The 25,761-nt window shown below is 41.2% G+C and overlaps 2 protein-coding genes across 5 annotated transcripts in view; one reads left to right on the top strand and one right to left on the bottom strand.

Annotated features, from left to right (window-relative positions):
- WWOX (WW domain containing oxidoreductase) overlaps window positions 1–18,406 on the top strand; it is a 470,386-nt gene extending 451,980 nt beyond the window's left edge. For all 3 annotated transcript variants that reach the window (XM_085235307.1, XM_085235305.1, XM_085235306.1), the window contains one exon: window positions 17,357–18,406. In XM_085235307.1, the coding sequence (XP_085091433.1) occupies window positions 17,357–17,477 (121 nt within the window). In that variant the 3' untranslated portion in view covers window positions 17,478–18,406. The remainder of the gene's footprint in view (window positions 1–17,356) is intronic.
- MAF (MAF bZIP transcription factor) overlaps window positions 17,891–25,761 on the bottom strand; it is a 159,841-nt gene continuing 151,970 nt past the window's right edge. For both annotated transcript variants that reach the window (XR_014886221.1, XM_085235310.1), the window contains one exon: window positions 17,891–18,645. The gene's annotated coding sequence lies outside the window, so the exon portion shown is untranslated. The remainder of the gene's footprint in view (window positions 18,646–25,761) is intronic.

The raw sequence follows: 25,761 nt of genomic DNA on the forward strand, positions 1-25,761 counted from the left end.
TTTTCTCTTTTCCTGTATATTTTTCTCTTTCCGCCTCCTCAGTGGTGTTTGTTGAAGGCACCTCTGCACAAATTGCCATTCTCTGTGCCCTTCCTGCCTGTGTATTACAATTGGGCCCCTGCGACACACCAAGGGCTGCTGTGGAAGCTACTGAGATATAAACAGAGCCTCGGCCTTTGTTATCTGCACGAGAAGGAGGAAATGGAGAGTGGGGAGGGGTTTCGATTTTTATTAACTTGCAGTTGGAGCAGCTTCAAGTTGCAACAGCAGTGGGAAGGTATATATTTACCTTTAAGTGTCTCGCTTCATTTTGTGTGTTTGGATGAGCTCCCTTTTATGGCGTGCAATTTCTTTCAGAGATTTCCAGAATTCCCTCTTCAAAGGACTCTTGCAAAGTAACAGAGCTATGCCAACTTAGCAAAGAAAATTACAAATTACTAATTTAAGTGCTTCTTAGAATCATTTTCTTTTTGTTTGGTATAATTTCCACACTTAGAAAATCAAACTTTCAGTTAAATGTTTATACAGTAATTCAACCAGCTTAAGCCATCTGCTAGCATGGCATCTGCAGAATTGTTTTGATGCACACTCCGTATTGTTTCCTTCACGCATCTTGTAGCCTTGTATTTTGGTTGCAAAGGGATCTTCTTTTTTTTTTTTTTCCAGCACAAAAGAAGTGCTGTTTATATCCAGGGATCTAATTGCCAGCTTTATTTCCAAACTCTACTTCAAATCAACTTCTTATTTCTCTGAAAACCTTATTCTGATTGACATTTACTTTTCCAGACCTATATTCAGTCTTATCTTGCTCTTTTATTAGACTTTCCTTTATATCAGTATTCAAAAAATAAAAAAAAAATCATCATTTTTGAAGAGTATAGGTGGGCTTGGAGCATTAGTATTCATACTTGCATGTTAACAACCGTTATAACACGTACCAGAGGGAAAATATTATTTCTCGTAAATGCTCAATAATTATAGTCTTTATTGCATCAAAACCCATGTTTTGACAGATAGTGGAAAGCTTTCAAAGCTTGTGTGGGATGGATGACAGATAGCTGCAGGTGGAAAATATTTTTTTAGGTATTGGGTTTTCTATCACTGATACTGTAAATATTCTTCCAAAATAACATTAACCTTCCAAGCAGGGTTGGTCGCATTCAGTGATAATATGTGTATTAGCAAAAGATGCCTGTGAAATAACTCTTAATGATTCAATCTAATTAATCTATGGTTGGGACATTAATGTCTCTTTTCATTAAGTTGGGAAGTATGAAAGACTAGAAAATTACTGCTGTGCTGGATTTAGTGCTTTAGGTATAATTTGAATGGATGTGCTAAATTCTTGGTTATAACTTGCACTAACACCTAGTCTAAGAAGAATTAAGGAAAGCTTGTCTGCTGCTGCAGTTTACAAGAATACGTGAATGAACTTAAACCATTTGTAGCATATGCTTGTGAATGGATTGTTTTATACATCTTATGACACGTTCTCCCATTATTTTTAACATGTATAGTATTTTGATTTATGCAAATACCAATACAGAAAATGAATTCAAAAGGGAATGTTATACCTTTTTTTTTTAACTTCTAAATTAAAATACTTTTTCAGTATACATCACCACAAGCTTAAGTGGTAGATGCATAAGTTGCACCAACCGGTTATAGCCCTACTGCACATGAGGTCATCTGAATTTGCAGTTCTTTTGTTTGGAGTGTAGATGTCCTGAGCTAGTTTGTGCTATGGTCAACTGGACCTAACAGCATGATTTGTACTGATAGCCTAACTCATGTGTTTAAGCATTTAATGAACTCCACAGCACAACCTCATTTAGTCACTTCCTGGGTTTGTATCAAATGCCTGAGTCTTGGCAGATTCAAGTGTCTCTCAAGTATTAAGATGCCTCTATAACCTAACAGGATTTTAGGGCTTCAGTGACTTTGAGAGTATTCCAGTTGTGTTTACTCCATCTTGACCACCATAGCTGTAATGTTGAGTCTACTTAAGTCAATTGCAAAGCTCCCACTGACTTCAGTGAGATCAAACTTACAAACTTCAAGAGAAAATGTGGCGAGGATTTAAGATTTCTTGTCAACTACATTTAATATTGCATCTGAAGTGAGAAAACCACTTCTCATTTCAAGGTTATGGGGCTGCTACAGCATAGTTGACAGATGGATTGAAGTGGTAGCTTAGAAGTAGCTCTCAGCATCCATCTGGTAAGCCAGTGCAAGTTGAGCTTAAGTCCATTCAGAGTGATTAAACAAGGCAGGGGCAGCCTATCTGACATCAAGCATTGCCACCTCTTATTTGCCCCTTACATCACACAGAAGGCACCAGAGAGGTATGTGGACAAATATATGGTGTTCATATTCCAGTGATGCTTAACTGATAATACTCCTGAAAAGCAACAACAACAACAAATTAACTGTGTCTCTTGCAAGGGTGAGAATCTGACCAGCTATATCCTTTTTGATTTTTGAGATGGATCATCCCAAGCTGTAGACTAATGAAATGTTTCAGATGACCAGTAACATTCTGAAGGATTGACTGATTTTTGTACCTGGTTTTTTATAGATGGGACTCCCTATGGAATGTCATTCCTTGAGAAGTCAGCAGGGGTCACTTAAGTTCATTATTTTGCAGCAAATTTGCTTTTGGACTTAGAAAGAGTTAAAAATCCCTTAAGTATGTATCATTTATATCTCTGAGCGACTTTTCTTCTGCAGCCTCAGTAGGACAAAAAAAGAGATCAAAAGTATGTAAGGAGTGTTAGATAGTGCAGCTCCAGTACAGCATTTGGGTAGAACATAAATATATTTCACATGTCACCTACTGAAAAAGATTATGCCACTTAAGAGCACATGGAATTTTAATAGAAATTTATTGTTAAAAGACTATTCTCCTAGAAGTACACATCACTGTGGCAAAATGGGATAGAGATCTTGTTACACAGCATCATTTTTATGTGGGTGAAGCAAATGGAAAATTACTGAGATAGTCAACTGGTTGGTACTGAGTGAGAAGAATCTTCTGTGTGTTTGCTGGGAAGCCAGATGCATTTCCATTCTTAATACAGGAGATAGAAGATTTCCAAACTTTCCAAGGTTGCTTCATTAGGGTCTGAGTAAGGCGATAATTTAAGGCCTATCAAACCTTACCTGCACTAACTGAAATCCTGGAGTGGTATTTTCTCTTTGTTTTATGTTTCTCATTTTTGAATTGTTGAAGTTTTACTGGGATCCCTTCTTCTCCCACTGTTTAAGATGGATTCATCAGAAACTGTCTTGAACATCAGTTGAGGAATTAGACCAAAGTAAAACTGTATTTCATCTTTGTGGTGGTAATGGCATCAGCTTGTTTATAAGAAGAAAATAATGTGATATCAAGAAAAAAAAAATGGGTGTCCAAAAGCTTGAATAGGGAAAGTCAGAAAGTGGATTTGAAAGATTGGGTGGTATAAGTGGAGTTGGAAAAAGACTTCTTTGAAGCCTGAGTTGGTACCTGCTGTAATGGTGTGTTGGTGTTATTTAAATGTCGTAAAAAAGGATGGAATTGCATGGTTTATTCCATGCACCTTGGCTGGTTGCAGTTTGTTCATTGTGTGATTCTCTTAGAAGAGCAAAAAAAAATGGCAACTGAAGGCACAGAGATGCAAGGGTGCTTAAGAGTCTGTTGAGATCAAGGAGTATCGTTTGCTCAGTGCACAAAAACTGTTACTAAACGTGAATGTGATTTGTATGTGAGGATCTCAGTGAGCAATAAGAAACAATTGCATGTAAGAGCTGCAGGAGATGTATGCTCAGATGCCTTAGTACCATTTACTTGATATTTTGAGTGAGCAACTTAGATATGTGTGCGTATGTGTACACATATGTCACACATATACACAATATGAATATTTGAATTTCAGTGTTCAATAGGATTAGAGGAAGATCACCTGCTGCCAGGCAATGCCAGTTATTGCATGCCTAGAATTAGTGCTGCACATGGACTGATTTACCAAGGATATTCAAAGTGATCATTCAATCTCCATTTAACTTGCATGGATTTAAAATGCAAAACAGCAACACACTTCACACAAATGTCAGCTCTGCCTATGCTCCAGAATGCGTGTCCAGGAGAGAAAACAATAAGTTTATTCTTCTCCCCAATTAGACTTTTGTGCAAGGCTCAGTTATGTCTCCAACTATCACAATGAACACGTACCAAAGCAGCACATTAACGTGCCTTTTAATGCTTCTTAGGAGTAGATCAAAAGAAGTGTCAGGTGCACTTTGCATTCCTCCCATGATGGCTCTGAGGCTGGTCTGCATGCTGTTCCCAGCCCATCCGCACTACCTGGCACCTCCACGGGCAGTGCCACAGCTCCTGGTGTGCTGCTGCCACCGCCGCCAGCTTTTGCTTTTGCTGTTGAGTGGGAGAGGAGAGTTGTTGAAGTCAGTCTTGGACAAAATGACTTAAAAACTGAGCAGACTGGAAAGTGGATCTCCATTAGTGGAAAGAAACTTGCAAGCGTTTGCTGTAAGCTGTTATTATTTTGTTTGCTTGCTCGAGGCGATGTGTCAGAACAGCATTTACCTTTTCTTAGTACCAGCTTGGCTGTTCTACCCATCATTTCTTTTAACGTGGTTAGCAGAGGGACTGGTGGCTCTGTCACTCTAAACTCAGGGTGCTTAAAATGTGTGAGAGAGCAGGGAGACAGCTTTCCTTAACAAGCACAGCAGCATAATTTGCCAACCTGCCTTGCTCGGTTGTGGTGCTGGATGTGGCAGTGCTAGCATGTTCAAGGGGCTAATGATGGCTATTGCAGAGTGCTTTCAGCATGAGGGAGCAGATGGGAGCACCCACTGAAACGTGAGATACTGTGGAAACAGGTAAGCCTCCAAGATCTTAGAGTCATTAAGGCTGGAAAAGACTTCTAAGGTCATTTAGTCCAACTGTCCAGCTGGTGGTAACCAATATTGCCCACTAAGCCATGTCCCTAAGTACCACTGAGCACTTAGTAGCTGAGTGGGCTGGAGCATTAAAAGGGGAGATGAACAGTGAAGGAAGGTGCGTGGTGTCAGACACAGCAGCACAAACATGGAGCAGGAGACAAGGCTACGGCCAGTATGCAGGAATGAAGAGAGGAGCAGGCATAGGGGAGAGGAAGAAGCGCGGAAGGAGAAATGCTGCAGCGTACAGAATGCTATGGACACAACAAGATGGAATTTATGCAGAAGCAAGGAAGCTATGAGAAGGGTTCAAGTTTTGTAAGAAAGTTCATTTCTATATGTTTTTCTCTTTCAAATGGATGCTTTGAATAAATAGTGCTTTCATTTCCCATGAGGCAGAGGTGAATAATAAGTACCTCAGCCAGGAACGCTGATCTCCCCAGCATCAGTCATCTGCTTGCAGCCTTACGCTCTGGCAGTGCTTTGGCTGAGCAAATTAGCCTGAAGTGTTGTGCCCTTGGCTGGCAAATCCTTTCAACCCGGTTGAACGGACAAAATGAATACCCAGATTGTTCCTACGTCTGTTATTCTCCCATGTTTATCTGGCTGAGCTGTCAGTCAGGCCATTATAACTGTGGTGCACACTCAAATGACTTGTCCACTCACAAAAGCAGGGTCTGTTGATGATAAGCTAAATAAAACTGGAGAGCCACTGTTGACAGAGTTGGGGAATCTTGCAAATGTGTCAGGTAAAAGCAGAAGTGCTTTTCTGGAAGATACAGAAGCAGCTTTTATTGCACGTGCGTAGCTTTAAAGTGTTTGCTGGGATTTGTCGGCAGACGATAAATGTGCGTTTGTAATGAATTGGGATCCTCTCCACTTTAAACAAATTAAGCAGCGCGCAGAAGATTTCTGAAACTCAAGTGTAAGGGTTTATTGCTCTTCCTAGAATTAATTAACCTGAAAATACATAATTTACTCACACGACCTCTGCCAGGCGAGCGCGTAGCTGCGATCTGTCATGCACCAGCCCTGTCCGGAGCTGTGGGAGCACCCACAAAGCCTCTGTGCCTTGTATGGGAACAGCAGCCAAACCTCGGGCTGCTGGGAGGGCAGTGCTTCCAGTCACCCTGCTGTGGGTCTATGGGTGTAAATGTCTCAAGTTCTTGGGCCTTCCTGGGCAAGGAGGGCGTTTGGATGAGGAGGGATCATCAGTTTTTATCATGCTAGAAACTGGGTGTCTTGTGCTGGACAATACAGGTTAAGGGCAGTGTGAAGGATGATTTCTTTCTTTCCTTATAGCTTTTCCTCTAGGACCTTGAATTAGAAGCAGGACTCTAAGTCACTCCTGAAACTAATTTGATTGCACAGTGTTAAGTAACGCAGTGCCTTCTTGCAGAACATGACCGTGGCCAAAGCCTTCTTGATCCTTTAGCCTCACGTTTGTGATCCTGATTAACAAGAAGTTTTCAGACTGTAAATGCGAACGTAGCCTCAGACGTTTGAACAACAGCAGTGTTCCCCTGCTCCTTCTTTTGTAGGGAAACAGTGGGAGCATCTCCGTTCTCAGCAGCCGTGCCTGCATGCTCCCAAACCTGGTAGTCTTGTTGGCTGTGATGAAAATGTAATGGCTGGTACCGCTATTTTTCATCAAATGCTTGTTAGTCAATTTATTAGATTCCTAATATACTAATGCACTCATTTGGCAGGCATCTCAGCAAACGAGACTTGCAGTGGAGTGTACTCATTCAAAGTCATGGTAACTCGCAGGTTGCTGATTTCTCATCAGCACTCAGAAGATAACTTGCAAATGTGTCACTTACCATTATGCGCTTTGTAGAAGCAGATCTCATGAATGGGATAAACAGATAAGAGTTTAATAATGAGCATTTCCTTCCCAAGCACCGTTACCGGCTTCTTAAGTCTTATGTTTTATATATACTGCAAACACTACATCTGAACACGCATATGAGTTTGCATGCGGCTGTGAAATACCTGTGGGTATGGCTCAGCAATCCCTCTGCTGAGGGACACAGAGTTAGAGTAGGTTAGGCATTGTATGATGAAAGAAGGAAGGATTTTATTTGGAATAGTTGAAGAAGGGTGTGTGTGGATTTTTTCACATGAAAACACACTAACTTTCCTTTCCTCGTAATGATCCATGAATAGCCACCGGTGTGGCCAACGAGGGGGTTGTTCAGAGGCTGGATTGGTAGGGCTGTGTGGCAGAGGCACGCTTTTCTCCATGCCCAGACTGCATGCTGCACGGATGCTCTGACCTGCCACTGCCTTTGACTTTGCGTTGGTGGCTGCTTTTTATTCACCTGTTCACTCTTTACTGGGAAGAACTTTAAAGTCACAATAGCCACGAGAAGAGCCTGAAAACGCGATTCCTGTCTCCTCCTGTGACATTCAGGGTGGAAGCCCTGCATACAAATCACCGCCACTTATTTTTTGCTTCTGAGGATGTGATGGTACTAAAGGAGAGGCGTGACAAGGAGCCTGCGCCGGGAGGAGCCCTCCTGCAAATCGCTCTGTGCTCAGCACCGCTGCGATGTAACAGAGGCGCTCCGCCGCCGCTGCTCTCCAGCAGAGCCAGGAAACCGTGCAAAGATATTGATAATTGATTCCATTTTATATAAGTTAAAAACTAGCTTTTCCCTCCTAGTGTGAAGGTAATGGGTTTTGTCTGTAGAAAGATAATAATCCCACGAACCATTTCTACGCCCTCTATTAAAGAATAGTACAGCTTGCACTCGAACATAATGCCCATGTCATCTTGACTTTTTAAGCATTCATCTTAAAAGAGTCTTCAAGGACTGGAAAGAGATCTTCCTGAGACACTGGGTTAAGTCTGAGAACTTAAAAAGTCATGAAGATCCAGTCAATTAATGTGTTTATTCATCTACATCTCCTCTTGAAAAAACCTCTTCAAATATGAAAGCTATTTTCTTTCGATTAAAAAGTTATCACTGCATTTAGTTTTCAGAGGCAATGTGGAGGGGATTTTTTTTTAACCTTACCACAGTGGAGGATAGACACGTCTTTTTTTCTTCTTTTTACCTATTTCTACACAGGAATATTCATTTAGTGCAAGAACAACTACAACAAAAATAGGAAAAAGTGCTAAATTGAAACCTTTCTCCCAAGTTTGTAATGCAGGGGACGACTTGATTTATAAGCTCAGGTAATTTCATTTTTGTTCACACTCCTTCAATTGAAAAGTTCCCAAAAACCGCGTTACAGAGCTGAAGGGAAGAGATGGGGAAATTTATCAAACTATTTATCAAATTATTTTTGCAGTCTGTCAAAGTCATTAGCATGCTAGAAAAGAAACATAAAGAGAGTGTTCAAAAAGAAAGACATGTCTGAGCGAATGGCCGGACCGTGGGCAGACAGAGGCCAAAGAGATGGATCTGCTCCAAAACTCAGTGCCCATGTTAGGTCTTTCCTTGATGGATGAAAGGCTGAGAAAAGGGGATGAAAAACAACATGGAGAAGGAGGGATGGGAGCAAAGGAGATAGGCTTCTCCCCTGTAGATAGCCTGGAAGCCACCACCGAGGTTTATCAACAGCCATGGTATTGGGTCTGAATGGAGTCCATCCTTGGCAGAGGGAGATTCACATCCTGAGATGGGAGGAAACACCCCTAAGTGTGCATCCCTGAGAGCAGGTCTTGGGAGGCAGCGCTGAGAAAGCAGGAGGAAAAAAAAAAAAGATAAAGAAAAAGCGACTGAGATAGAATGAACCAGTCTAGTAAGAAATCTTTAATTTCTAATGAGCTTTAAAGGGTTTGAGAGAAGTGATTTTTTTTTTTTTAACAAACCAGTTCAAGTACATGCCTTCAGATTATAAAAGTACCTGAAATTGCCTAGAATATCAGCATGCATAGCTTGTTAGTATTTACATATATTTACATAGGAAAACAAGAGAAAGATCTACAGTTATTTACAGTCTACATAGGAGAAGAGAAAGGCAGCATAATTGTATTTCCTAAAATACAGTAGTTGAATAGTCAGCACATGCATATTAAGATATATTTGCATGATAGAACGCAAATGTTTGAAGACCTTTTTAACTCCCTATGCTAAGGTGTAGCATAATAAAGGTAATTTTTTGTTTTGTTTTGTTTCTAGTCTATTTGCATCAAGTGCTTTAAAATGTTCACTAACACAGCGGCAGCATTATTTACCCTGGCAATTAAAGCAACAGTACACACGATAATTTCCTACTAACTAGCAACAAGCTGCTGGTGAATGAAGTATCTATTGTTTCTCATTATCCATCGACCAACATACAGGGATCTCTCCTTGTAAAGGCAGTGCCTAAGCTATCACCATTAATTATAGAAGTAATATAAATGAGACTCTACAGTATGTACTAAATGAAATATTAACAAGGCAAGTGTCTTTGAGCCTGAAAGATGCACTAACAGGGCACACTTTACAGCAGGCTATCTATGAAAATCACACATACATAATACAGGAGTGCCTGGCTTACATCTCTAAGCCTAGACATTAGAGGCCTGTTTGCTAGATCTGTATTATTGCAAAATACATTCCCTTAATTAGTTTCTGGAAGACAGAGTTAGTAGTTAATTTCTTACCATGATATGTCCCGATCATCACACCCTGTGGTTTTTCAATGCGTTTTATTACTGAAATTTGTGTGTGTGTGTCTGTGTCTGTGTGTTTATATCTCAACAGATGAGAAACAGTCTTTCTTTGTCTTTAAAACTGAAACAAATAGCTTGTTAAATATTTGTCCCAAAAGGTCACTTGCTTAAAAAGCATTGTGTTTTGTGGGGTTGTTTCGCTTGTATCTAAAGTCAAAGCTGGTCTAAAAAAGGATCTGTGCAACGAAGGAGGAAGCACAATGTCATTATTGTGATGACATTCACAGCAATACTGCATTTGAAAAGACTTTAAATTTTGACTAGAATTAGTATTAAAAAGCTATATAAGTATATACAACATATACAGAACTGTAAGCATACATACATTTATATAAAGTATGTCTATAATTAAAGTTAGGTACAGCAATAAAGTAAAACATTTCATGTCAGCAGAAGTTAAGAACAGAAGCGATTTCAACAAATTCTCACGTGCATGTGTCTGAAAATCAGGCAGCCCTATTCTGATGACCGACTTACAGCAGCATATCTAGTCTGGCAGGGTATGTCTACAGTTAGCAACCTGTTGGCCCAACTCTTCAAGTTACACCTGCCTGGAAGAGCATGGCTTAGCTGGCAGAGTACACTTTTCAGGGAGATTTTCAGTATCTTCCATAGGATTTCCATTTTTGGCAGTGGCCAAGAAGTCATAATAGATACATGTTTGTATAAACATAGTCTCAAAAAGTGAGTGGCAGAGATTCAGAGGTGCTGCAGGAACGGATCCCCTAGGACTCTGGCTACCTCTGGCCTGTTCTTTGCGAAGCAAAGGACAGCAGCATCATATGGCCAATGTGATCCCAACCCTAGCTGAGGTTTTCCCAAATCTAGGCATGAAGAGAAGCATGCAGTATCACACTGCTGCTCTGTATGTCATGGCACAGCGAGAAGAAAGGAGCAGCAATGCTAGATGGTAGCAATTTGCATGCAGTGTTCGAAACTGCCACTTCAGTGGAGCGATGATGTCTTGAAAGTGTAAATCGGGTGTGAACAGGAGATCAGTGGGCAGGAGAAGAGAATTCAGAAGCGATCAGTGAGGAAATGCGGTGTCGGTAAAAGGCTGGTGAACAGCCCATGGGGCATGCTGCTGAAATGCTGGTTGTGCAATGGAAAGCCATATGCTTCACTGAAGTTTTTGAAGGTTAAGATGGCTCTCTGTCAGGCTTGAAACAGTGCTCAGAAACTGATTGTGGACTCCAGTGAGAACAAAGTAAGGAACAAGGAGCTGCCTGTGGGACCCAGCTCCCACCCAGGTGCTGCAGAAGGAGCAGTAGTGTTGTATAAACTACGTGTCTGCAACTGTCTTAAACATGGGGTGGTTTTATCTGAGATGCCTGTGAAAGGCTGGCAGATAAAATTCCAGATGGGAAATGTGGGCCCTTCTGAAGGATTTCCCAAGGCAGCTCAGGTGTTATAGCCCTGTGTTAGGCAATGTGGTATGCCACGGTGGCTCTTTCTAGCATATAGAAAGTTTGGGAGAGATGAACCCACTGTTCTTGCTTTCAGGATCTGGTTACCTCTAAAGCAACCATTCATGGAGCCCCCAGTGGTACTCTGGCTAGTAGTGTTTGACCAAATTCTTGTTAAGCTGGGCAAAAACTGATGAAGGAGAGAGGATACCAGCACGGGGCCTGTTGTAGCAGAAAACTTCACGGGTTAAAGAAGGAAGTTTGTACAATAGAGAAAGATCTGCATGATTTCAAAAGGTACTTACATTTTTATCAGCTGTAATGCCAACATCATTTTAAATCTAATCATTTTAACAATGGTTTATAATACAACACAGTGCCTTTCAACAGTAGATGTGGAAGCAGTCCATAAACGTGAACTAGTCCTCACAACACCCCTGTGAGGTGGGTAAACATCAGTACTCTCCCATTTTACCAGTGGGAAGAGTGAGGTACGTGGAGTTGAAGTGACTTGTCCAAGTTCACTTGGGAAGTAAAGGCTGAAATGAGAAAACCAGCCCAGTGCTCCTGCCTTGATGTGTTGTATTTCACCTTTTCCAGTGGAGTGACTGTTGCAGACAATCTGTTTGACACTGGACGCTGGAGGTTGGAAGCTTCCAAGCCCTATCATTGCCATAATTGAGAACATATGGGATTGTTGCATAACACAAACAACATGGTGCATTACCAAAATACATTTATTACAGTGGACACATTTTCTTTTGCAAAGTTAAAACCCAGAATGTAAGTTAAATATAGCTGCATATATTGAGTAGTTGAAATAATCAGTAGGTCTTAATGCCTCAGCAGTTGAAAACAAATCCTCTTTCGTGAACTACTGCAGTTTCCTTACTCAAAGAATATAGCACATTTATCTTCTATAATGTATGTAAAGAACACTGTAAATGTGTAAAGGTCTTAATGACACTAAGAAAAGTTACAGCTTGAAACCAACTATGCCTTGCAAGTAGAGAAGCTGTTAGAGTTTTGAGTCTTTGTAGTTGGGAATTAATTGAAAAAGGAATACATCAGAGGAAGAAAAAGCAGACCTTATAGATTTGGGTTTATTCGTTGTATTATCTTCTAAGAGATGCTTTGCTGGTTTAAATGTGGTGCTGGGGGAAGGGGAGGTGGTTGAGAATCTCTGGTTTAGATGTGGTTCAGTGAGACCTTTGAAAAGACTGTAATTAGAGAGTCAGTTCAGGTCACGTTTTCCTGCTGGCACTTGGGTGGAGATGGGACCTGAAGTCAACTGCGCCTGATTTGTTTATTGAATCATATTTGGCAGCTCCAAAGTTTTATATTTTTAGTTGCAGCTGTGATTTTGGTTTATCATACTCACCCAAACGAGCAAAGGCAGGTCTCAATTTCTTATTTCCTTGCTGAAAAAAAAAAACCATCAGGGAATCCAATTTTCTTACAGGGGAATAGCACGCACATACTGTGAGTGTTACTCAGAAGATAACAGTGCATCTGGGATTGCTCTGAGTAAGAGGACTGCAGCAGGAACCAAACAGTTCTCCTATAATCTCCTGTGTGAGGCTAAAACTTGCTGGAGATCCCAAATGGAAACAAGTGCATTCCTAGTGCAGCTCCCTTCCGGGAGGCTGGCCAGAGCTTGAGGCATTTTTTTCACACTAAAGCAGGAAATGACCATGGATGAAGATATCAGGCAAACTTACCCTGCTCTAGCATGGATCTGAAAACTCAGGGTGCTTCCCACAGGCAGAGCAAAGGGTGGGAGAGCCCATGTTCTGCAGTGTGTGTAATGAGTGGTTCCATTGTGTAGACTGTTGTGTTGAGCTGCAATTTTTGTGCTAGGGCTGTGTTTGCTTGGTCTGATAGTCCTGAGGTGGTTAACAGTAAAAGCCTGAAGAGTTGTAAGGAAGCACTTGCCTTTTTATTTCTCTGGAGCTGCTCACTTTGAATCTGGACCTTGTCACAATTGATCTCCTCCTGTGTCATTGTGAATTCACCTCCCTCCACCGGCCATCGTTTAAGATGCACTGTGCTAAACTTCACCTCAGGCTACCCAGATAATGGGCCTCCATACATAATTTTTTGTAATAAAATGAATAACTCCTTTTCAGAGAATCTGATTCCATCTCGCTGGTAGGCAGTGCCCTTAACAGAGTGTAGTGTGATCTTACTAATTTGTAGTTGATGAGTATACAGATAAGTTACGGCTTTGTTTCTAATCTTTATATGCTTCCTATGTAAACTTGCTTCAGAACAAGGATCTAATTTTAGAAAATAAACATGCATTTGAAAGCAGACAAATCTGAAAACTAAACATTAGCTGTGTAATATGTTTTCTTATCAGGAATGTAAGTAGTATCTTAGAATACTAACGGATGCATTATATATATTAATGAGGGATTTACCGTATGCTGTACATCAGGAACCCCTCTTTTACTGTTAAGGTATCCAATATTCATTTGTATTCAGTACTGTCAGTTACAAATTGATAGCTCACAGTTAGGAAATAAACGCCTATAAACTGGTAGCTACTTTGTACTTTTATCTCAACAAAGGAATTTTGGAGGATGGATAATTTAGATCTCTGAGCCTCAACTATAAATAAACAGCAACGGCTTTACAAATCCCACCCTGCTGCAGTTTAAGATTGTATTACAAAACTGACAAATGATTTGCAAAGGAGAATGATGAACCCTTATTACTAAGACGCTCTTCAACTTAATCCAAAACAAGATTCCTGGGTAATTTTATGTACACTGGGAAGATTGATGGCGTGGTGCTTGCCTAGCAGCTTTCAGACGTTTGCCGCGATCGGAAATGGCATTGAGGCATGATTAAAGATTCAGTTGGGCTTCTCACAAATTCTTTATCCCACGTATTCATCATCCCCACTCGCTGCCTTTGTTAGGGTTAAGGCAGCTGACCCCCAGCCCGGGTGATTAGCACCATATACAACTGACAGACATATGGAAAAAAAAAATGTTTAGGTTACCCGGAGCTTTTAGCATTGTTTATTGGTTTAAATTGTTGGGAGTGGGGACGTTAATCACAATAGATCAGGGAGAGCCTGTGACAACTGACAAGCTCATTGTTTAAGACGTTTTTTAACGAAGTTGTTAACATTAATTCTTTTATATAGTACTCTAATCTTCTTCAAATTATGTTCTGACATGGCACAAACCGCTTGGCATTGAAAGTCATTCAACAGTGATTAAAGTGCTCTTTTTATCGGTTTAAGAATGTTTCATCTTGTATCAGCAGTATGGAATTGTTTACTAATTAGATTCCCTAACATCCTCCACTGTCGTATGCTGATGATATGTGAACAGGAAAGCTGATGAGCAAAAAAATTAAAACTTGTTATTAAACTGTCATAAGGCCCGGCATATAAAGATGTCATTCAAAAGACTGTGTTCAGAAGGGCTAAACAGTATTTACTGAGAAACTCAGCATTTTCTCAGCCCCACTCTGCATTGGCTCTGCAGTTATCCACAGCACCAGCTCTTCTGGGGAGGTTGATGCCAAGTAGGGGCCTGTTCCACAAGGACCTTCCCATTTGGCATGGTCACCACGGGCTTCCTTGGGTCCTGTTGGGATGGGGACCTGCCAACATCCTACCCGACCCAGAGCATTATTGAGTCCCCTCTTTCCTGGGCGAGTCACTTAAGATCCTGCATTCATCAAAGGAATTCAGATGCTTGAATGGCTTTGGGAACCTGAGAGTTACCTTCTGTTTCTTATTTTCGTTACCATTAATCTCCTAGGCTCGATGAGTTCACATTTGTCCATTATTGTCTGATATTTAAGTTTTACCCTCTATCAACAAAGAGATAAATAAGACTGCATTTCTCTTAAATAATAAAAAGAAGGCATACTTTTCTTCCTATGTGAGACCAATTGAACTTTCTTCTACCAAACACTCAGGACAATTGAAACACTTAGAAAGATGTAAAGATACACACAGCCAAAAAGCAAATGGCACATTGCTTACATCCAGTCCTCAGTGAAACACTGGAAGCATCACATGATAAAGCGCTTTGGGCTTCCAGCCACATAATCTTTTATCACGTAAAGTAAATATCTTACATGCATACAGGGAAAACTGTTCTCTTCTTTTGGATTTGAGGTTGTGTCAGTGTTGGAGGTATAAAGCACTGCCGTCGTGCTGTAGGATGTTCTCTGCCTGCTGAGAATTTTGTATAAGAATCATCAAATTTGACTCATTTGAAAAGATAAATTATTGTTTGGTTTGATTTTGAACTGCTCCGATAAACCTTCCTTTATGAATTAGCTGAGTTCTCTTCAAGCTAGCCTGAGTTTGGCTTGGCTGGACGGATGCTTTACAGCAATAGCTTAAGGGCTCTCGTTCTGCAGTGAGCACTTCAGTTTAATTTTACCTTTCCAATAAAAGTCCATTTGAATTGCTTGCAAAAGCTAATAATAACACTCTTTGGGGGTTATTCTAAACAGCTGAATACAGTAAACATACCTGTGCTGTGGAGCTTTACAGGACAGTTCAAATGAGCATAATATTGTTCTTTGTTAATATTATCTTTAGTAGAACTCTTACATTTCTGCTACTGCCTTTAAGATACTTTCTCTTTTTTAAAAAATATAGTGGTTTAATAAGAGAATTGCTTTGCATTATAGTAATTTTAAAAATATTTTGGTCTGATGATAAATATGTGCCTTAATATAGACAGGTTTGGTTTACACTGTTACAGGAGATCATTCCTAAGCCGTGGAGCCATCATTATCAGTTTAATCCCATCTTCTGAGAAAATTGCCTATCTTGCAGACAAATAAGCCTTTCTTTGCTGTTACAAAATTGAGACACCTCAATTAAGGGAACTGAGGTTTTTTAGAAAGGCTGCCCTTGAAGAATGAGAATGCAGAGTAGAATTTTTGGAGGCTGACCTCCCTAACAGCACCCTGAGTTTCCCTGGTTGTGACACTGAAAGGCTGGGGAAAAAAAACAACTGCAGGAAAGACACAAGAGGTTGAAGCTCATTCTCTTTTCCCATTAAATTATCCTAATGTGGCAACGTCTAATTTCTCTTCATTTACTTTTTCTATCATACTTGGCAGCTTCTTTATTCTGATTCCTATCAGCTCATAATGAGTTTCCACAGACAGGACTAAGATGTACATAAATAATCACAAGATGCCAGATAAACTATCGGTTTTAAATTAGCGTTGTGCGCAGTGTCTTGTTTTGCGCTCTCACCAATTATTTTTAATTACAGTTTACGAAGGCAGCCAGTTTCGCGCTCTCTTTGCATCCCTCCTGGCACTGTACTTGCAGCCCTGAGTGCCCCATCCGTGGGGTGCACCCACTGCTGCCCACATGCCCTCCAGCTCCGGCTTTCTGTTGGAGAAATTCAGAGAAGCCCATTCATCACATAAGTTCACTTTGTGTTTAAAAAAATAAAAGAAGGAAAAAGGAAAAGGAAAAAAAACCCACCTCTGCTCCACAGAAGCATCTAACATACCTGCTTCTTAAAGCATTGTAAGACATGAGAAAATGGTTATTAGAGAATAAAAAAAAAAAAATTAAAAAAAAATAAAAAAAAAAACACTGGAAAGGCTCATGTCTGTGAAGAACTGGCAGATAAACATACTTGCACAGAAGTGGTGACAATGGCCACAGCAAAATCACTGATCAGAGGTAGATGGGCCAGTTTGGCACAAAGCCCGATTGCACTTTACGTGATAGGTCTTAATTGGAGTGCCCAGGTTAATTTTGTACAAGAGGCTTTAAAAAAACCAACCCACCAAAATAGATGCACCCGTCAGTTTGAACTGGTTGTCAGGGTTAGGAAATGGTGGTGCCCATGTTTGGAGGTTGGAAGGGAGCTTTTAGGTGCTGCTTTGAAACTCGGATCAACTTTTCTGGTTTCTTGGATCAACTTTTCAGGTTTTAGGTTTTTTTTCGGTACCCGCCAGGGTTTGTTGAAAAATAGCAAAAGAGCAGAGATCAGGTATTGAGATTCTGGATTATTTCTTTCACTCTAAGAGCAAATAAAAAGGAAAAATAACTTCTCATTAGGGTGTGTTTTAGGTAAGTGGCTGGCAAGCAGAGAGGCAGCATCCTTAGCAATGCTTTGGTTGCAGTGCGTTTACCAATGCTCTCCTAAAGATGCACAGCTCCGACAGACTGCAAGCAAATTGACAGCGATAAAAATACCTGTATTTCTCCCTATATAAACATACCTACATTTATGCGCGTGTGTGTATGTGTACATATATATATATATGGTTTTTTTTTTTCAATTTTTTTTTTTTTTTTTTTTTTTTTTTTTTTTTTTTGTCATTTCAGCAACAAGGAGCTGCCACGACTGTGTACTGCGCGACGGCCGCCGAGCTGGAGGGGCTGGGTGGGATGTACTTCAACAACTGCTGTCGCTGCCTGCCCTCGGCCGAGGCTCGCAATGAGCTGACGGCCGCGGCCCTGTGGGAGCTGAGCGAGAGGCTGATCCGCGAGCAGCTTGGCAGGCGGTCCCCGTGACGGAACGCCCCGCACGCTCGGAACCTGCCAGCGCTGGAGCCCGTCCAATCTTATCATCTAGAGGGTTTCCGTATACCTCCGATAGAGATTAACCAGTGTTAAATGAAATAATAGCAGTCACAACATAGTGAAAAATGTTAAGTACTAATGGGAAATGGGGAATACGGCGGGTTAAAGGGACAATGCGGCTTCCTGGGGCTTAGTTAGTCGTGCTTCTCTTCTTTTGATTATAGCCTGTTCAAAGTGTAACCCAAGGAGGCATGCTTTGTGCTATTGCAGAAATGCGGTGCCACAGATATTCTCTGTTGTTTTGATTAATGGGTTAGGTATGTAGCCCAATATGGGATTTCCCTTTATTTTGATAATTACTGCCTGTTAGGCTGTAGGTATCGATCGGGATATGGTAGTGGTGTTGATTCCTTTTCCCTGCAAGGATTTTATAGGGTGTGGTGAATAAAAAGATTATTAAGGAAAGAGATCTCCCCTGCCCTTGACTGTTGGCTGCAAATAACTTCTGTGCTATCTGAAAACAGAGGGTGCAAGAAGATTTCTGAACAGAGATGTCAAAATCACAGCTAATTAAATATTTCTTTTGTCTTAGAAGATTATAATAAAAGATACTTTGTAAACCATTCCCTAATATCATAGAATTAGCAAAGATGATGTTGTCTTCTAAAGAACGCACAGGGTGTAATCAGGGGGTTAAATGGTATTTTCATCCATTTCTCAGTTCACAGTTTTAAGGAGTTTGTTTCTCTTTTTTTCTTGGAAAATTCAGTTTCTCAGTTTTCCTGATACTGTATCCCAATCCAAATTTCTCTATTTTTCTTTAAATTTAATAAAAGAACATGCTTGCTTGAATATTGTCTCCTGAAAAGTTTGTCTCATTTCTGCAAATGTCTTAATTTTTTTTTTCTTAGAAAAGAAAACTTGAGGAAAAATAAAGAGCTTCTCGTTGATACCAAGAGAATGCTGTTTTTTTCTTGTTTCTTTCTGAGTTCTTTTTTTTTTTTTTTTTTTTCTCTCTGTATTTTGTGCTTTGTAGCTGTCTTCGTGCCAGAACGTTGTCCTAAGCCATCATCAGTCCAGCATCACATCTTCTGTGGACAGAATATAAACACATAAATAGAAGGACACATTGTTAATAGAAGCTTATACGACCCCCTTATTAAATGATTTATTACTCACAGTCTGTCTCTTATGATTTGTCTCATATGGACACAGCTGCTGCATAGGTGTTCCGATAAGGCATGCAGTCACCTAGGAGGAGCACTCCTAGCATCCTCCTATGGAAAGCCCCACCATACTTCAGAAAGGAATGAGGATGTCACAGCTATCCCTAAAAGCCATATACTGTTTTGACTCTAATTCTTGTGTTTCCAGCTAAGCCTAGCTCAGTGTGAGCTCTCTTTAGATGGACAGCATTCAGTCTCCTGTGCACAAGGGTGGAAATCTCTGCAGGTAAGGGCTCTCTCTTTCTGTAAACTTAAATTTCTTCAGTGGGGAAGCTGGGAGCTACTGTGCTCCAATCTAGGCTGAGTCAGCAGACCCAGCTTTATACCAAGGAAATGAGGGCTTTTTCTTTCTTCCAAAGCCCTTGGCATCTTTCAACCTTCTGCCCAAGTGCAGCCTCAGCTGCTGCTGACTTCCCCACTGATGCTTTCTCGCTGACTTCCTTACCCAACGCTGCAGCCTTTCCTAAAGCAGCAATAAAAACAATATGGCCTTGCTTATATCTGCTGCACAGCCTGTGCTGCCACTGCCTTCCCTAAATAAGCAATCCTGCCCGTCATTCTTCCTCTACAGCAGGCTGCTACCCCAAGGCCAACTCTTGCTCCTGCATTGAAACATTTGGCAGAATAAAGAAATAAAAATGGCTGTTCCAGCAAGAGCAACATCTCTTTTCAGCTTTTTTGGAGAGAAGAAAAGAAACTCTTTCTGGTCTCCTAGGTCTGTTCTGTGCTACACAGACCAGATCCTGGTATTGGGTAATGCCTGAAAGGTTTGTTGGTGTAGGTCAGAGTGCTTGCACGTTGAGGTGTTGGTTACAATCAAATTCCTTGTGTTGTCTGGAGTTTGTCTGGGGTGAAAAACTGATTAACTTCTGTCACCCGTGCAGCAGTCTTCTCAAAAGGATTATTTTTCTTTTTCATACCAAAAAATGAATTGCTCTCATATGCCAAAACCCCCAGCCCAGGAGAGCAGGGCTGTGCACCATGACTGGCCCTGCTCAATGCTTAAAGAGGTTGCCGACCTTCCTTAAAAGAACACCTGGGCACCAATTTTCTTCCCACGTAGTTCCCTCTTTCAGTATTAGGAGGAGAAAGCATTTTCAACGTCAGCATAGTTTTGCATTAGTATGAAAGCAAGCTGCCTGTTGGCTTTATGGAGTTGATCAGTTTCTGGTCAATAAATACTCACTGGCACTGCATTACCGCAGCTAACTAGCATGTAGCTGTCCCCATTTTCTCCAACTCAGGTAAAATCTCTCAATGAGTGTTTTCTCACTCTTGCTTTCTCTTGTTCTCTTTCTTTCTCCCTTTTTTCTTTTTAATTCCCTCTCTCTGTCCTCTTCCTTTGTCTCTCGCTCTCCTACACAGAGATAGCCAGCAAAAAAAAAAAAAAACAAAAAAAACCAACCTTGCATTTTTTTTTTTTTTCATTTTCATTCCAAGTAAAAAATGGCACAAAGCTGCAGAGTGTTTGCTTCTATTAGAAACACTTGTGAAAATAATTTTTTACACTCAGCTCGGTTTCAGTGCAGGAGGGATGTGCAGGACATTAAAAAGGAAAAGCAATTGAAAAGAAACAGACTCCAAACCCTCCATTTTAATATCCTAGATGTGCCTAAGTAAGTCATTGGCTTTCAAATATATTTTGGTGTAAAATTTGGCACATTTACAGCTAGTCAGGTTTATTTATTTGACTGGCTTACATTTTTCTGGTTGATTTACCTGAGGCAATGTCTGTGTGAATCACTCCACAAAGCAATGACTCCGGTGTTCATTAAAGGTAGTTAAGTGATCCTGCGTCTGATATTAAAGCAAACCCCATTAACCTTAACTGGTATCATATCAGCAAAACAAAAATAACTGGATAAAGCAAAAGAGAGTGTGTATTTATAGTTCTTGGAAAAGATCCAGTCAACATGCATCAAGCCTTTAATAGTCCTATGGTTATCCCCCACAAATGGTGATTTTTTTTTTTTTTTTGTCCCTGTCCTTATAGGTATCATGGTTCTTATCAAGTCCATGTTTACGAACAAGCAAGCTCTCAAAGCTCCTATGGGAATGGAGGTGTTCTCTGTGCTGTGGGCATTGTCCATGGTCTGCCCAGGAAGGAGCTGACTGTGGGGACTGGATAGAGGGGAACTAGCAAAAAACCATGCCAAGTCTTTGCTTTTATTTTTTTAATTTTCTTCCGACATCTGGAAGACAAGTTTCAGATGTTTTCAGAGCAGGTAGGTATTTTTATTATTAAAGAAAGTCTTTCCAGCAACACTGCAATAATTTGACTTACATCAAGGTTGAATAACTCCTTGTCAGGTGTTAAGCTCATGACCTTTCAAGCCAAACACACTGATACTAACCAGTTTACCATTGGAATGATCAATATCTTGTAAGTGAGAAAGTCTAGACAGATCTTATTTTGTCCTTTGGTATCACTTGTGGCTTTGGAATTGATCATTATATGCAGCAGGGGAAAAAATGCCTATACATTTCATGCTCTGTATTTATCTTGACAAGGTTCTCTAGGATTATATTTTCATAATCTGAATGGCAGTGGAACAGCTGCTCAAACTGTGCAAGTCCTTCTTATCAGGCTGAATTTAAGCTACGGTAATTACTCTTTCTCCTTATGTATTTCTTTTTTAAACAAGCGTGTACCATACTTTAAAATATATGGTGAGGGGCGGCAGGGGGGCATGCTGAGAAGCTTGGAAAATGCTGCTAGAATTTGACATATTTCTTTCCATGCAGAGTGGCTGATTCAGGCTTGTGTTTTGTTCTCGATGCAAGCCCTGAGTCTGGAGGCAGTTTGGGAAAATCAGCCTAGCTGGTGGTAAAACCAATGCCTTACAGTTTGGCAATGGGACTGGGATTGCAAAGATCTTCCTAAACAGCTGAGTTTACGCCCTTAGCCCTTTGAGCCTGTGGCTGACCTTCAGCATGCTTTTGGCCAAAGGATAAGTGCCTCAAAGGCACTCAGCCTGAGCTCAGTCTGGCTTGAAACTCTCTCACCCCAAATGGAAAACAGACCCAAGCACAAGACCAATCCTATCCATACAGCTTTTCCCATCCAAACCTTTAGGAGTGGCTGTGGCAGACTGATTTCCTACAGTGCTAACCATGTTATTTACAGGATGCCTGCTCTGGGCTGTGCTTTTTCTTCTCTCTCCAACCCCTATTGCCTTTGCAGAGCACTTTCCAATGGGTGTTTGGTGAATTAGCTCTGTGCTTTAAAAGAGAAGATTGCTCTGGCAGAGAATAGTGTAGTTGTAAAAGTGTCAAGGTGTTATGAATGTCCTGATGATAGAGCCCAGTTGTTATCTGCTGGGTAGTGAGGGAGGATAGCTAATGATGTGCAGCATGTAAACTGTTTGTTGCTCTAATCCATCTGTGTGGAGAGGAGTGAAAAAGAGGGGCGAAATCCTGGGAAAATTACTTGGACAGCTGGAGATAAAGTGTGCACTGATGGAGTCATCCAGAGGTAGCTGTCAACATGAGCTGTGTTTGCATATAATCCAAGCAATGCACAATGATTCCTTTCGGTGTGTATTTTATGGGGTTAGAGTGGGGAGGGGTTCGTGTGTCTGCACACAGATCTTAATTGCTCTCCAGTATCTCTTACCAACTGGGCTCCAGTTTTAAGTGAGGTATGTGATTTTAATCAATTCATGGCTGGGTGATAGAGAGAAGTATCACAAACAGACCAAAGTAAGACATACGGATCCCTTTGGAGGACCTGATTTAAATGAGAAGCAATCATTTTATTAATTCTGCTGTGTTTTATAGACCTTTTATATGGAACATTACCCATACAACTTCACTATCTAATTAAAAAGGGCTCTTATCAATTTGCTGGGCAGTTGCTTATGCAAAAAAAAAGAGAGGAAGAAATAATATTACTTTTTTTTTTTTCTGAATCCCAGAAAATCATCTGTCTTAAGGGGGTACAGAGCAAATCACCAAATGCCTAATGAGACTGCTATGGCTGGCAATCATCACTGTTGAAAGAACTCTCATAAAAACCGAACATTAGCCAACGCTTTGGGGAGGAGGCTTGCAACATGCAGGTTTGGTGCAGCATGCAGGTGGGTGAGCAGCCTGAAGGAAGGGCAATGGCCATGCTGTGGAAAGCACAGAATCATAGAATCACAGAATGGCTTGGGTTGGAAGGGACTTTACAGATTTTATAATCATGGAATCGTTAAGGGTTGAAAAGACCACTAAGACAATCTAGTGTAACCCCAACCCACCCACACCATCCCTCAAAACCACATCCCTCCCTCAGTGCCACATCTCCATGTTTCTTGAACACCTTCATGGACGCTGACTCCCCCACCTTCCTGAGCAGCTCTGCCATTGCATCACTGCTCCTTCTGAGAATAAATGTTTCCAAATATTCAACCTGAACCTGCTCTGGTGCAACTTAAGGCCATTCCTTCTTGTCTTACTGCTGTAAGCTGGGAGAAGAGGCCAACCTCCACCTCACTACAACCTCCTTTCAGGGAGTTGTAGAGAATGATTAGTTCTCTCCTGAACTTCCTTTTCTCCAGACTGTACCATCCCAGTTCCCTCAGCTGCTTCTCATAAGACCTGTGCTCCAGACCCTGCACCAGCTTTGTTGCCCATCTCTGGACACACTCCAGGGCCAGCTCCAACCTCCAGCCATGAACAGAGTTACACCTTACTGTTATATTTCTGCCCAGTTTACGTGTGGGATGCAGTAAAGCCATCCCGACCCCATGCAAGGCTTTGGCACAAGAAACCAGGCAGGTAGGATGGGAGAAAAATACCTCCCGCTCCCCCCACCCCTCCGTAAACTGGCGCTTTATGTGGCGTATTGGATTTTACAAGCGAGGAGCCTGCAGGGAGCTGCCTGCCGAGCACACAGTTAGCAGTGATTGAACAGCCACGTTTGAGCATTTTGACTTAAATCCAGTGTAAACTTCTAAGCGAGCTGCTGGCCCGGCCGGGTCTCTGGTGGGCGGCCGCCAGCTGAGCATGGAAGCCCACAGCCCAGCACACGGTCACGGCTCAAACAGAGCCCGAAAGGTCGCTTCAATGGCTCCTGGTTTGCTCCCCTCCCTCCCAGGGAAGGCTCCGTTGCTCCCCTCTCTCTCTCCATGACTGGAGCCAGGGCTGAGCCCATCTCTATGCACTCGCACTACAAACACACCAGGAGTATTTTCCTTCCAGCAAAGCTGCTCCTTTAATCTTTATGAGCAGGAGAAATTCATGCATTACAGAGGCGCAAAAATGAGAAGGGAAGGGCGGGTGGGAATAGTTGCATTAGAATTAAGCACTGTTTTTAATATGACACCTGTCAGACTTATTGTTAAAAATATGGAGAAACGCTCCCTTCAGAAATAATAACGCTGCAGCAAGGTTGGTTACAACACGGTGAGCCCTGTCAACAGCTGTAATTAGGAGCTGTTTACCACCAGCACTGGGGCTGCACGGACACCACGTGATGCTCTGAGGACTGAAGGATAACCCTGCACTGAGACTTGCACTGTGGCCCCACCATCACATTGTTTCCCCAGCAACACCACTGCCCCGACCACCACGTTGCTTCCCCATTGACACCACTGCTCTTGCTACCACACTGTCTCCCCAATGACACCTTTGTCCAGTGGGGATGAAGCGCTGTCACAAGGTTGAGGCCGCTAAACAATTTAAGGATCAATTTACAGAAAGGGGTGAAGGGCAAGGAAAGGGAAACCAAGCAAAAGAGAGCTGCTGGGGAGCCAGCGTTCCCAACAGTTGCTGTTGGGAGCACCCATGGCCGCTGCAATTAGCAGAGCATGCCCCATCCCAACAGCCACCTCCTGCAGCTGAAGGCGTTATTTGGGAGGCACTGAGCACGCGGTTACACTCCGACCACAAAATTAATTTCATCTATGCCTTCAGCCAGATTTCAAAGCCAGGCTCTGGAGATGCAGGATAAATTAATTTATTAAAAAGCAATAGCTTGATAATGCACATGATGATAGAATAAATGAATCTGTTCAATATCTTATAAAACAGTTGGCAATCACATAATAGAGCATTCATTGTCAATTTAGTAGCTTGTCTCATTATACTCTGCAAATAGTAGTAAAATGGTGTATTATTCATGAACCAACATGCTTTAATTACTTTTAGTGCACATTTATTTTTTCAAATGTAATATGAGTTAGATTCATCTATAACTGTAACCCAGCTGATGAATCCTGCAGCAGTAACACAGACTGGAAAAGACATTTTCTGAGCACAGCGATCAGGTTCTGGGAAGTATGTAGCATTTCTGTATGCTAGAAAAGCATCACCTAAAATGCCAGCCTCAGACATCATCCCAAAGTTGGATTATAGATGGTAATACTTTAATAAGCATGACATTATTATCTGATAATATCATTAGTTGTAATTTTAAGTTTCACCATTTGCTAGTTGTTGGTTCTTTTTTTTTCCCCTGCCATAAAGCAAATCCCCAAATCAAATACTGTTTGTTTGCTAGCTTTGCAAACAGAAATCATCTCGTTACCACTCCTTCCCTCTTGGCTTTGCCATCCCACACTTCCCACCGGCTTGATTTGCTATGAAGGTCTCACATGCACACAGCCAAGGTCAGTGAAAGTCCACTGCCCATTTCAATTAAAACGTTTGCAAGGATTGATAAGAAAGAAAGCGATCTTGCCTATAATAACAGGTTTCCAAAAGTCAGTCTTGCCACTCCTAAGTATAATGTTGCAGCACATTGTTGATTTCTATGTACATAGATAAAAAGAACTCTGTAAAATAAGATGACCTAAAAATGCAATTAAAGTGTAAATCTTTACAGCCATTAACATTTAGGGTCCATTAGATCGCTTTGTCTTTTACAATATTAAATGCTAAGATGTTTTGCTTTTGTTCTATAACAGTATATTCTAGTTCTATTTATAATACAAATGTAATTTAACTCCCGATAAATCTTGGGTTTAATTGGTTATTAAATATGTGCTACCACAT

This window comes from Meleagris gallopavo, chromosome 13 (genome assembly GCF_905368555.1).
Source record: "Meleagris gallopavo chromosome 13, MGAL_WU_HG_1.1, whole genome shotgun sequence".
Classification (NCBI taxonomy): Eukaryota; Metazoa; Chordata; class Aves; order Galliformes; family Phasianidae; genus Meleagris; species Meleagris gallopavo.